Source organism: Macaca mulatta, chromosome 3 (genome assembly GCF_049350105.2).
Source record: "Macaca mulatta isolate MMU2019108-1 chromosome 3, T2T-MMU8v2.0, whole genome shotgun sequence".
NCBI classification, from domain to species: domain Eukaryota; kingdom Metazoa; phylum Chordata; class Mammalia; order Primates; family Cercopithecidae; genus Macaca; species Macaca mulatta.
This window is the reverse complement of record NC_133408.1, coordinates 135,322,931-135,336,079: the sequence shown is the minus strand read 5'-3', so window position 1 is coordinate 135,336,079 and position 13,149 is coordinate 135,322,931. Positions and strand designations below refer to the sequence as shown.

The window sequence follows — 13,149 nt, the reverse complement described above, 5'->3', positions numbered from 1 at the left end:
CCTTTGGGGAAAAAAAAAGGTAATATTTCAATATTCTTACAGCTAAGGAGAGCTTGAAAAGGCCCATTTACATTAGAAATAATAGAAAAAAGATTATGCCCATCTTCTGATATTTAATAATAATTTATGCCATATAAAATTAAGTATTTGCTGATTCTTTGAGTATCTATAATTCATTGATAGTATACTGGTATTCAGATGTTTCTGTGTATTTGAAATATTACACGATCAAAATATTAGGAAAAAGTAAAAGGATATGCTTCATTGGTAAACTTACTTTGAATGAGAGTTGGAAAACATTTATTTTTATTTTCATTTTAAGTACTCTATTTCAAACATATGTGTATTAATGCTACAAATCCTAACTTTTTCCTCTTGGTAAAAAACATAATTACATTTTTCTCTGATTGTAATACATGTTACAATTCTTCTTGTCCCGGTAGATGTAAGGATAGGTGGGTTTCATTTATCTTTGCTCAGTCCCTAGAATTTCTACGGAGATAATGAGTAGTAACAAAATAACTGTTTTGTGGGGTATCTTAGCACTAGTTTTATTAAAACATAACTCCAGTTTATGTTATTACCATAATCTTTTAAAGGACTCTGTGAATTTGCCACTGCCAAGGAATTTTACCAAGGTGACATACACTGTCACTATTTCAGCATGAAGAATTTAATGCTACTTTCAAGAAGTAGCATTAATAATGCTACTTGTAATTTAATAATGCTACTTGATAATGCAAATTGTGATAGATTTGATTTGAAATTCAAAGTTTTGAGAGTGTTTAGAACTAAGTACTAATAAGCACATCATATAGCATAATCTCAAAGGGGTATAATATTGATGCCATTAGAGAGGCCATTTGTTATGACGGGTATGAGGACAGATGATTTACTAGCTGTGTGATGCTATGTAACATGTTGAACCTCCCTGAGCCTTAGTTTCCTCAACTGAGAGACTGAGATAATGCTTCTTTCACAGAATTATTAAAGTCAAATTATATAATTTTGATAAAGCTATCAACCATGCCTACAATAATAGCCTCTAATAGTAATAAAAGTAATAACAACAATCATGGACAATAGCTATAGCAGAAGATAAATTGGATAGAATAATCAGAGATTAATTAGGAATTACATTTTCATTAAAAATTCACATAATTATTATAAGCTGTAATATAGTAAAGAAGTATAAATAAAGCATAGCTTAGTGAGTCTTGATGTTAAAATTCACTGTTTCTAAGTGCTATATATTAAATCTTGTTTCTTTCTGTTTAGTTGATTTTTGTGTTTTGAATTTTTTTTTAAGAAAAGTGCATTTGAATTATTTTCACATATACATTCCCCAAAATAGCATTTTCCTTATTCACAAGTATGGAGAAACTCTTCTTTGTGATATTATATCAATGCAAAATTCACATAACTTTGCCTATAGTGGCTTAATATTTTATGTACAACGTAAATGCAGCTTAATGCAGCTTATTTGCAGGCTCAGGAGTTAAAATTAAATGTGCATGAACCACAATATGCTATAAAATAAGTTTGACTAATTCACAAAAGAATTGAAAACTCTTTTTTAATGAGGAGTTTAAACAGTGTCATCACCTCAGTTATATTTCATCTAATGGCTTATGAGATCTGGTTATTACTCAGATATCTTGATGTTTTCATTTGAGAATTGTAACTTTATGCAGCATCTTTCAGTCAATATCAGAATAGAGTCTTATCATGTCACTACTGAACTGTTTCTATAGCCTCAAAAGAGGATGTTATGTATATGTCTATTAATTTTTCTCCCATATTTACGCCAGAAATATGTTTCAAAGTGAATCATGGCAATAGTGGTTGTGTCTTGCTGAAAACTTGCATGGTTCTTGACTAGCTTCCCTAAACTGAACTTGATCCTAACTTTCTCGTCTCCTTTTTTTGAAAAGCAGTAAACTCTATGCACACTGGGCTATTTGCCATTTCCCTGTTGGACTACAATCATTTATGTTTTTCTCCTTCCATTCGCTGTTCCCATAGCCTGTCTGTCTTCCAAATCTATCAATACCTTATCCATTTCCAAAATCCAGTTCGAATAAGATGGCCTTTGTTTACCTCATCAAGTGTTCCTTTATTTACACTCATCACTTTGTCCAAACGAAGTGTGCACTCAGTATTTCTGAAGTATAAATCCAGGAGAAAAAAATCACTCCGACATAGTCCTCTAAACTAGAAATAATCATTTTACTTTTCTTCTCCTACTGTTTGGTCCTGGAATTTCCTTTTAAAGGCGCAGGTTCTGGATTCAGATATGAACTACTTAACAGCATGCTTGCCTCGGGTCTATTACAAAACGATCGTGAAAAACCTTACTTTTCTCATTAGTAAAATGAAGATACTGAGAGTAGCTACCTCATCAGATTTTATGATAATTAAGTAAAATAATACTTTTAAGGTACAGGATATATATTCATCGTTCAATCACTATTAGTTGTTGGGAGTATGATTTGTGTTATTGCAGATGTCTTTACCAACACTGAAGTTAGATATTTGTTTCTATGTGAGCCCTTTGAGGGAAGATATTTGTGTTTGTTATTCCTTACCATTAATATTAGAAAATTAAGCAAAAATATTCCTAGGTTTTTATTAAAGCTATTTTATCACTACTGAATCATTCATGTGAACACAAATTGCTTCCAAGGTCATCTGGGCATTGTTAATTGCAGTTGAGCAGTATTGTAGCCTCAAACCTGAAGAAACATAGAGATGAATGTTAAGCCTCCATTATTTTCTAGTACTCTCTCAAATATATGTAATAAAACCTTTATTGCAGAAGGTTTGCTCATGATGCTTTTCTTTTTGACCTCAATGCTAGTCTCATTACTTCATGCTGATTCTCATCCAAGTCCCTACTATTTCTACTTCCCCAGCTCTCATCCTGTAGGAGAATCATGGTGCAATGCTGACATTAAACACAAAGATACAGCAGACTAATCAGACTGCTTCCCCATGGTACCCTATGATGTCTTTTTTTTTTTTTCTTTACATTGCAATTGCATTTATATCAGTACAAACACATCTCAGCAACTTAGATTATGATATATCTTCTGGCTTGTTATAATTGCATGTGTATGCTCTTACAGTGAAACTGTTAGATCCATAAGGTTAGGTCCTTTCCAAACCAAAAGCACAAAAGCTTTCATGAAACGTCATGGATAACAAGAGGAGTTCCATAACTTTGGATACAAACAAAGCTATGACATCATTATCCCCCTTTTCACTATTCCAGAGTAACATTTATTTTCTCTTCTCTTGAATAAGGACTCTTTCCCCATATTTGTATATTGGTGAATGTCAACTGACATTATGCAATATTTGAATCTTTCACCATAAAATGATTTGAAAATTTACCATTACATTAAAACCACTGTGCAACTATAACACAATATAACACAAGTTCAATTGTGCAACATGCCAGCTTTGCTGGGTTATACTCCAATTAGTTCTAACCACTAGATTTCATTCAGTTTTGTTGGGTACATGTAAAACAGGTTAAAGAATATTATCATAAGCAACAATATTGGATTTCAACTATCGGATATTGATTTTTACACAAATGCTCATGTAGATATGATGATCACCTGTCATTCTGTATTCTATCTTTGCTTTACCTTGTAGGACTGAGCTGTCCTATATGGGAGCCACTAGCCAAATGAAGCTATGGAACATGGGAAATGAGACTAGTCTAAATTTATTTGAGCTATAAGTCCCACAAAAACTCTAAATTTCAAAGGCAGTACAAAAATAATGTCAATGTTATTAACAATTTTATATTCATTACAGTTTTAAATGCTATTTTGGATATATTGAGTTAAAATAAATATATTAAAAATAATTTCACCTGTGGTTATTTTTATTCCTTTTAATATAGCTACTAGAAAAGCTAAAATTACATATGAGGCTAGCATTATACTGCCTTTGAACAGAGGTGTTCTAGAAAACCCTAACTTTGATAGACTCTAAAGGAAATGACAAAAATGAAGTTTTAAACAAGAGTACTAGTCTATGCCCTATCACCAATAAACTGTGTGAATTTGTGTTAGTGATATCAACTCATACAATTTATTTCAAGATGCTAATTTAGGATAAAAGTGTGACTATTAAAGTGTGCTTTTCTACTTATCTGCCTTAAGAGAGTTTCTTGACTTATTTTTTACAAATCTTGGTAATGTTTCTATTATGACATATGAGTTTTAGTCATTTTTTTAAACCACAAGCTATCTGACTTTGACTGTGGAAGACAATGATCTACATGTTCTAATTGAATGAGACATTAATCCAGTAAGGAAAAAAGCAGAATTAAAGCTATACTGACCAAATGTGCTAAGTCTGGAGCAGCAGAGAGCCATCGGGACCCATAGACCAGGGCTATAAAATTAGGGCAAGGAGAGTATCCTCTGGTGTGAACACAGAAAAGGAGATTGCATTATCTTTTTTTTTTTTTTTTTTTTTAAACAGAGTCTCACTCTTGTTGCCCAGTGGCGTAATCTTGACTCACTCAACCTCTGCCTCCCGGGTTCAAGCAATTCTCCTGCCTCAGCCTCCAGAGTAGCTGGGATTACAAATGCCTGTCATCACACCTGGCTAATTTTTGTATTTCTAGTAGAGAAGGGGTTTCACCATGTTGGCCAGGCTGGTCTCGAACTCCTGACCTTATATGATCCGCTCACCTTAGCCTCCCAAAGTGCTGGATTATAGGCGAGTCACTGTGCCCGGCCTACACTATCTTTTTAAAAACACTTGTAAGGTGTCTTCTAGCATGTTGTCAGAGTTACTACATATTGTATGGGTTTTTTCAACAGCAACTAAGTATATGCTCTTTATATTTAAAATTGAATACCAACAAAATTGGAAAACAAATCCAATCAAAATTAATTACAGTAATGTAACGTGACAATGACATTGCTATGTATACTGAAAAGTAAATACATTTTTGCTGTGTGAACGTAGTCCTAGTGCCCAGAAGCTACAGTCACTGAGGCTGCCAATTAAACTTTCCTGTGCTCTGGGATGATTTAATTCTCGCACCATTTTTCTCTTTTTCAACCACAGCAAAATCTTCCTTCATACTGTGCACTCTGGCCTTACTTTAGCCCTTAGTTGGCAGAGTATAGCATTTGCATATCGAGTCAGGCTTTGTTTCTTTCTCATTAGCTCAATACCATTAAAGGAGCATTTTTGGCATTTAAATAATCACAAGCTTCAAGCAAATGAGGGCACTAAAATTAAAAAAAAAAAAAAAATTATGACTATGGGATAGCCATCCAAATAATTTAGAATGTGCTTACATCATTTTTTACATTATTATCAGAATAAATCATCACAGTTAAAAACAAGACTAAGAGATAACTTACTGATTCCATTTATTAGAAACACATTGCAGGAGGAGATGAAGGTATTCTGATTTCAGGAAATTCAGTCTAAGTTTGTTATGCTACTTTTCTTACATTTTTAAGAAATAACAAACTTACTCCTTCTTTCTCATCTGCAGACTCAAGCTGTATTTCCACTCTTAAACTTTGGTTTTAAAATGAAATTATTTACACAAGGAGACAAAGAGATAAAAAATGAAAACAAAAATAAAACATAGAACTAGAGTCAAGAGGTAAAAGAAGGATCATGATGCCTGGAGAATGAAAAGGAGATGAAAAAGTACCAAACAGGTGAACAGGCAATGGGATTTAGTGTTGTTCTTCATGTTTTTGTAAATTTAATATTTATAACAAATAAATGGAAGCTTTGATGAATAGAAATTTCCTCTTAAAGTAGGTTATATGGGAAATGTGTGTAAGAGAATCAATCAAAAGACAAAGAGTGAGAATCATCTATGAGAAAGAGTAAGTAGGAGATAAATAACTCCAGTAACTGTCTCACCCCAGTAAATGTAGGAGCTTTGATCCAAACCAGGTATTAGTCTACAAGGAATAGGAAAACATGTTTATGCTTAATATTAACTGTATATGATGTAGCCCTTATCTGCATTGATTTCTGTTGAATAAAGAAGTCATTCAAAAATCAGATACTATAGTGCTCGCTTCGGCAGCACAGATACTAAGACATAAAGTACTATAGATAATATATTATTTTAACAGGTGATTGAGAATGGCATTATTGCACCAATATGGCCTTAGAAAAACCGTTTAAATTTGTCCAAATACTTTACCTGGCAATAGGTGTGCTATACGTGCTAAAACACAAAACTAAATATCCTTCAAGGTAAGAATTTAATGCTAACATTTCCATTTCTATCTGTCACTGTTTTTAGGGGAAAAAAGACTGTCAAGTAGTATCAGAAAACTTTACAATTGAGCAAACAAGTGGTACAGGATAAATGAATGTTAATCTCAAAACTATGGTGTTTATATAACAAATATCCGGGGAAATCAAGTCAAAATATAAAACGCTGCCTTGAAACATTTTAATTAAGGGTGTGAAGGATGTTCATTTGGATTTTGGTATCTTTTTTTTAGCATTTTAAAATTTTTTCTTGTTTCAAATTATGACTTAGGTCACCTTACTCCCTCACTTAAGCACTAGTTCTATTAATTTTGAGAAATAGTCTTACTGATAATATTTAGAGTTTAGAACTTTAACAGTTCATGCAAAAATACACTAGTGAGTTATCTCAGAATTTATTAACTGTAAAGCTTCTCCTCAAGTACAAAAAGCAGATCATTTTAAAATTTAATTTTGAATATAAATGATGGTCTCCTTTATTAAGCATAGTAACTTTTACAAGTCCATCTTCCAACATGATTCCAGTATTGAAAGATTAGGAAAGAAAAACCTAGAAACCACTATGGACTTAATTCTAATCACATTTGGCTCGGGTCCGTAGTGCAAATGAGGGATACGCTGCATCTGATGGAGACACTGAGCAGTTGAGTTGTCAATAAATCTCAACTTTTCTCACTGAGGCTAGTGTGCTACAAAATAAATACAGACTCCAATGTAAGATCTCAGAAAGATGATACACCTACCCCAAAGCACCTCCTCATTATTTTCCCAAGATATCTGAATTTCTCAGCTCCAGTACCAATTCGTAGAAATAAACTTGCTCTTCATTGGACTAAATAGTATAATAAATTGAAAGAAGTAACTCAACTAGATTGGGTTAGATTAGATGAATAAATTAGTCAACAGAACATTACCTCGTACTTAAATAACATTTTGGCCTGGGGGACTGTTACTAAGAGGATTGATTCAAAGTTTTGCATCAGAGCACACTCCTATTTCTCGTGGAAGGGAAGAACCAGACAAAACATTTTACTTCTTATATAGATATATTGGTTGTCATTGTGGAAATGACCTTAGAGATAGCCATTAAGCCTCATTGCATTTCTTAATGTCCCTTTAGTTCTATCATAAATCGCAATCATGACATTATGAGAGTATTTATGGAGTTAATACAATTCAGCTCTCATCAGTGCCTGCCTTTTCCTTTTTTTCTTTCTTTTTTCTTTTTTTTTTTCTTTTTTAGATTTCCTGCCAGTAAGTAGAAAAGACACATTTGGAATTTGAGAAAACATCCAGAGACGTCTTCGAAAATCTGTACTTCTAAATTCATACTTTGTTTTATTAACAGATGTACATTTGAAGGGGAAATACCATATACTGTAAGCCATTTGGGAATATTCTGCCTGTCAAGGATGACTCACGCTTTTCATTTCAATGGCGTGGATGCTGAGAGCTTAAACTCCAGACTCATCTGTACTCTAATTCTAAATCATTTTTTCCATGAACTCTGCAAGCATTTTATGATAAACACACACATGTGTATGACGTATGTGACCTCACCGGGAGTTTTCTGCAGTGTCAAGTGTTATTGGAAGATACCCAAGAATTGATTGACACATATCTTACAGAACTGGAGTTAATTAATAGGTCTACCAATTCCCAAATGTACCACAGGAAAGAGAAAATCTGTTTAAGACAGCAATCAATGACATGCTGTGTGTGGTCAGGAGGTATTCATGATACAGCAAAAGTAGATTTTGCAATACGCTATTCAGGAGTGTAAATATAGTCAGGTGGCACATAACATTTTGGTTAATGATGAACGGCATATAGGATGGTAGGCCCCTAGGATTATAGTGGATCTAAAAAATTCTTATTGCGTAGTGACCTCATAGCCATTGGAAAGCCTTGTCTCTGTTTACATATGTTTAGATGCACAAATACTTATTATTATGCTACACATTGCCTACAATATTCAGTACAGTAACGTACTGTACAGATGTACAGCTTTAGGAGCAATAGGCTCCACCAGATAGCCTAGGTATATAGTAGGCTATCCCATCTAGGTTTGTGTAAGTACACTCTATGATTTTTGCACAACAGTAAAATAGCCTAAGGACATATTTCTCAGATTCTATCTCTGTTGTTAAACAACTCATGATTGTATGCTATTAAAACGCTTGAAGGGTAAAAGAGGTCTATTTTCATAACTAGAGGACAAAACTGAAGGTTATTTTGCAAATGGTTGTATTATTACTTTAAAGGAGCTATTAATTTCCTCCTATAAGATCCAAAGCTATTAAATAATTAAGTAAGCCCTGATTTCCTTCAAAGTGATGTTTTTACTTCTGGGGCATTCAGCCATATAGGATGCTAAGTCTATAATGTCATTTTCTGACAATGGAGTTGCAACATTCTTGAAAACAGAATGTAAGATGATAAGTTGTTTTAAAAGGAAGAGCACTGCAAAGAAAAAACTGAATGTTTAAATGTCCATAAAAGTCTTAATAGAAGCAACAAATGAAATGTCTTTTTTTCTATGATAAAATTATTTGTAATATGTCTAGACAAAATTTTAAAAGGAGATTAGTCTTTCATCATTTTGAGTGGGGCAGGTAATAGCAAAGTACATACACAACTTCTAAACTAGAATTTAGGAGAAAAATGGGTTCTTTATCTGAAGAGTTGTCCTTGAGAAAAGAAGTTGATATATTCAAACTCTGTGAGAGTTTATGAACTCTAAGCCAATAATCCTGGCCTCTGTTTCGATTGCTATTTTATTTCTGACTCTCCCGATCTTTCTCTTACTGTCTTCTCCCAATAGTACGAAGTATACACTGTCTCTTTTTTTCAACTTCACAAACAGCATAACAATTTAAATCCAAAGGTAGTGTTTTAAGTATAATATAGATGAATTTAAAGCAGATTCTCTCTTAAGGCAGCTTAAGCATTGAAAATTAAATTTGATGTAGTCTAGACAAGCTATATTGATAATATCTTTTCCAGAATTTCATAGATTGACTGTCTAGACTGCTTCAAATTCCCCAGGTAATTGCATAATCATCTTACTTCTGATCCCCTAAACAGTCTGGAACAGCATTTCACAATCTATAGTTATCATGCAAATCAAAATCACTGAGCTTCTGAAGGAGGACCTCTCTCAAAGCCTGTGAGTTTCAGAGTCTCAGGAAAATACTCGCATTTCAATCTTCCACCTCAGAATGCTTGGACAGGAAGCTTTATATATTGGCTATTTGGGTAGAGGAAATCCTGGTAAATGGCCTGGCTCCAGAACCTGTACCTCTTCATTTCCCCAGCGGCCCACCCATAGGGCAGCAATGAGTAGTTGATGAGTGGAAGAGGAAATAGACTGTTAACTCTATTAAAATCTCAACTTCAAAAATCAACATTTCGGGAAAATGATAAAAATGCAAGGATAACATATGGCGTTTTAATTTAAATGACCATCAACATCATGTAAGCCTCGCATTTAAAAAGGGGAAATTAAGAAAGGTGCAGAATCACCCGGCAGCCATGAGAATCCAGTGCCATAATTTACAATCTCTGATGAAGTGAGAAACATTTAAGAGGCAAAGTGACAACTGCTATTAAGCAAAACAGCAACACAGGTTTTAGGCTGTGATGCAGATTTATATTTTGTATTAAACAGGTATAGACTTGTATTTTAAAATAGTTATAGTTTCTAATATTAATTGACTTCTTTTAGTCCTTATTATCCATTAGACAATGTTTAACTTTCACAACTGTATGAGGTACAGACCATTTTCCTTAAAAATTTCTAGCTTAGAAACTTAGATACAGAGGAGGTAAATAATTTGCACCAGATTAAGCAGCTAGTACCAAGCTGAGGTTGAATGCAAGCTCTGCAGTCTGAGGCTAGCAGATATGCTTTTAACAATGGTGGGATTAAAACTCCTTGAGTTTCTACAGGGACCAAAAAAAAAAAAAAGTCAATGGGTCATACTGTGCTAAGAGCGGTAGAAGGCAGTTAGAGGTGATAAGTTAACCTTGCATTTAAAATATACAGACCCCGAGAATCAAAAGATTGTTTTTAGCTTGTGTTGCATGTGTGAGACAGAGTCTCAGAGAAGTTAAGTAATATTTCCAGTGCTCCACAGCTAGTAAGTTGTAGAGCAAGATCTGAAGACAGATGCGACACCAAAGTCCAGGTCCTTTCTGCTAATTTGTGCTAAAAGTTCGGCATTCCTGCTGGGCTCTGTCACTCACGCCTGCAATCCTAGCACTTGGGGAGGCCAAGGTCGGTGGATTGCCTGAGCTCAGAAATTCGAGACCAGCCTGGGCAACAAGGTGAAACCCTGTCTCTAGTAAAATACAAAAAATTGGCCAGGCATGTCGGCATGCACCTGCAATCCCAGCTACTTGGTACTTGGGAGGCTGAGACAGAAGAATTGATTGAACCTGGGAGGCAGAGGTTGCAGTGAGCCAAGATCACGCCACTGCACTCCAGCCTGGGCAACAGAGCGAGACTCCATTTCACACACACACACACACACACACACACACACACACACACACACACACAAAAGTCAACATTCCTTATTCCATTGCCAATCATGTAGACCATAATTCCTGACGCATGTAAAAAGTGCAATACCATGACTCATGTAAAAAGTGCAATATCATGTGGAGGGGGTTCTCTAGAGCTACCTTCAGAATATAGAAAAGTGAGACAATTGCCTTGCACGCAAGCTTTAGGAAAACTGATGTATTACAATAAGAATTGGTTGAGAAGACAGCAAAGAGAGAGTGACTAAATCAGGTGCTAAAACAAATTACATGTACAAAGTCTCCAGTACCATGTGCATAAATTTATCCCTAATTTAATCAATGTAAAACAAGCAACATCAGTAGAATTGCCTGTCCTAAAGTTGCTTTTTACTTAAAACTCTTCAGTCTGTCAGCATAAATACTATACATATGGGCTTATAAAAAAGAGAAGAAGGAAGGATATGGTTGGGGAAATAGGATGAAGAGATACTGGCAACTAGTGAGATCTTGGGAATGTGTCTTCCCTGGTTCATCAAGAAGAAAAAATAATTGTGTTTAGTCTAGAAACTGCATAATATCTAAGGTGATTTCTTATACAAAGAAGATATAACAGAAACTATTTTGATTTCTAATTCATTTGGGTCAAAAGACATACTTATATCACTTTGGGACACTTTATGAAATTTAGGGAGAGAGTCTAAAGTTTAAGTTATAAAGAAGTGAATACCATGTCAATTTTATTTTATCTTTAGGATATCAGAAATATTTCAAGAATAAGTCCTTTATTTGTTGAGTATTTCTGAGTTCCAGTTTTGAAGAAAATTCTGTCACCAATGATTTTCTCATCACGTGAACACTTTTGTTCCTCTTAGGATTTCATGCCAAAAATTACAAGAGGGTTTATAATTGAAGTCTATTGATAAGCCAGATTCACCAAACTGCTTTCAACATTAGCAACTTTTTCTTTATCTTGATTTTTACTTAAATGTACATAATTTCCTCACTAAAACATCTTTACAAGGAATAGAGAGATTAAAAAAAAAATTTTTTTTCTTTCCCATACTTCCAAAATAATAATCAAAAATATACAATCAAAGCTTAGCCAAGCAAGAATACAAATGTGAATAATGTGAGTCAAACCTGAGACCAGATCATTGTGCAAATGTATGGCATCCTTTCTTAATCCCTAGGCAGAAGAAAACAACTGGTGGCAGACACTTCTGGCTGAGGATGGAAAAGGAGGAGAAGGCTGGCAACATACAAATGAAGGAGAAAACACCACACATTCAGCCTGCTAACATCTGCTGCACATGCAAAATGGATTGGACTCTAATCCAGGGTGAAAACAAATGCTTTCTTCCTTCCTTCCTCCTGCTCCCTAGTTTTTGTTGAGTGATGTTCTCATTCTTTTTGCATTCACAGATTAAAATTAATAACAGCATCTGAATTTGAAGTAGGTCCCACTGAATAGTGAACCAGAAGCAAAATGAACTGAAGAAATTAGTAATGAAGCATTTTGAATAGAAAGGGGTCATGGACAAACATAATTTTTTAAAAGCCAGCTTTACCTCAGGATGATGTCCAATTTCAATGTAGGTGCAAATTGGATGAAAAGCCCCCGTTCCACAGGCGTACAAGTGAGTCTGATTATATGCCTTAAGTACCTTGATGAAATTAGCACATTCTTTCTGTAAGACAAAAGGAAAACCAAAGATTTTCAGCAATCAGCATGACTGAGGTATCCTCTAGGGTGCTAGGCATGCTGGAACAGATTTGTCTTTTGTTTTCTTTTTTTAGCATCCCTTTCACAACATTGTAAGGACTTATTTATTTTTCTATTGTTTTGTTTATATTATAACACGCATTAAAATATAGAGTTTCTTACTCTGGTGAGAACAATTATTTTATGACCTTCCATCAGTCTTTCATTAAAACTATTTTTATTTATACAAAAGCAGAAAAAAAAATTAGATAATCAATAATCACAGGTGATTTTTCCAGAAATGAGGAGAGCAGCAAATTACTTGATTAACTAATGAATTAACTAAACAAAATGATGGTGAAAATTTACTTGCAAAAATCAGTTTTCAGTTCCATTTTAGGAAAAGAAAACAAAAATATAATATAATATGACCCTCTAATAAACATAAAGTTTAAACATCATTAGTAATCCATTTTGGAAATATCCAAATGAGTATTCACATGGTAAATAATAAAAACTGCATTCAAAATGATTTTGTTAAAGGCTATAGACTTCCTTAACTACCTTTTTTTTTTTTCTATGAACATTTGGAATTAAGAACCAAATATGTAACTATAAATGCAATTAAGGATCAA

General features: G+C 34.0%; 1 protein-coding gene across 4 annotated transcripts in view; it reads right to left on the bottom strand.

Moving 5' to 3' along the window:
* Positions 1 to 13,149, bottom strand: part of SEMA3A (semaphorin 3A) — a 559,757-nt gene that overhangs the window by 121,234 nt on the left and 425,374 nt on the right. For all 4 annotated transcript variants that reach the window (XM_077998087.1, XM_028846125.2, XM_077998086.1 and 1 more), the window contains one exon: positions 12,381 to 12,500. In XM_077998087.1, the coding sequence (XP_077854213.1) occupies positions 12,381 to 12,500 (120 nt within the window). The remainder of the gene's footprint in view (positions 1 to 12,380; positions 12,501 to 13,149) is intronic.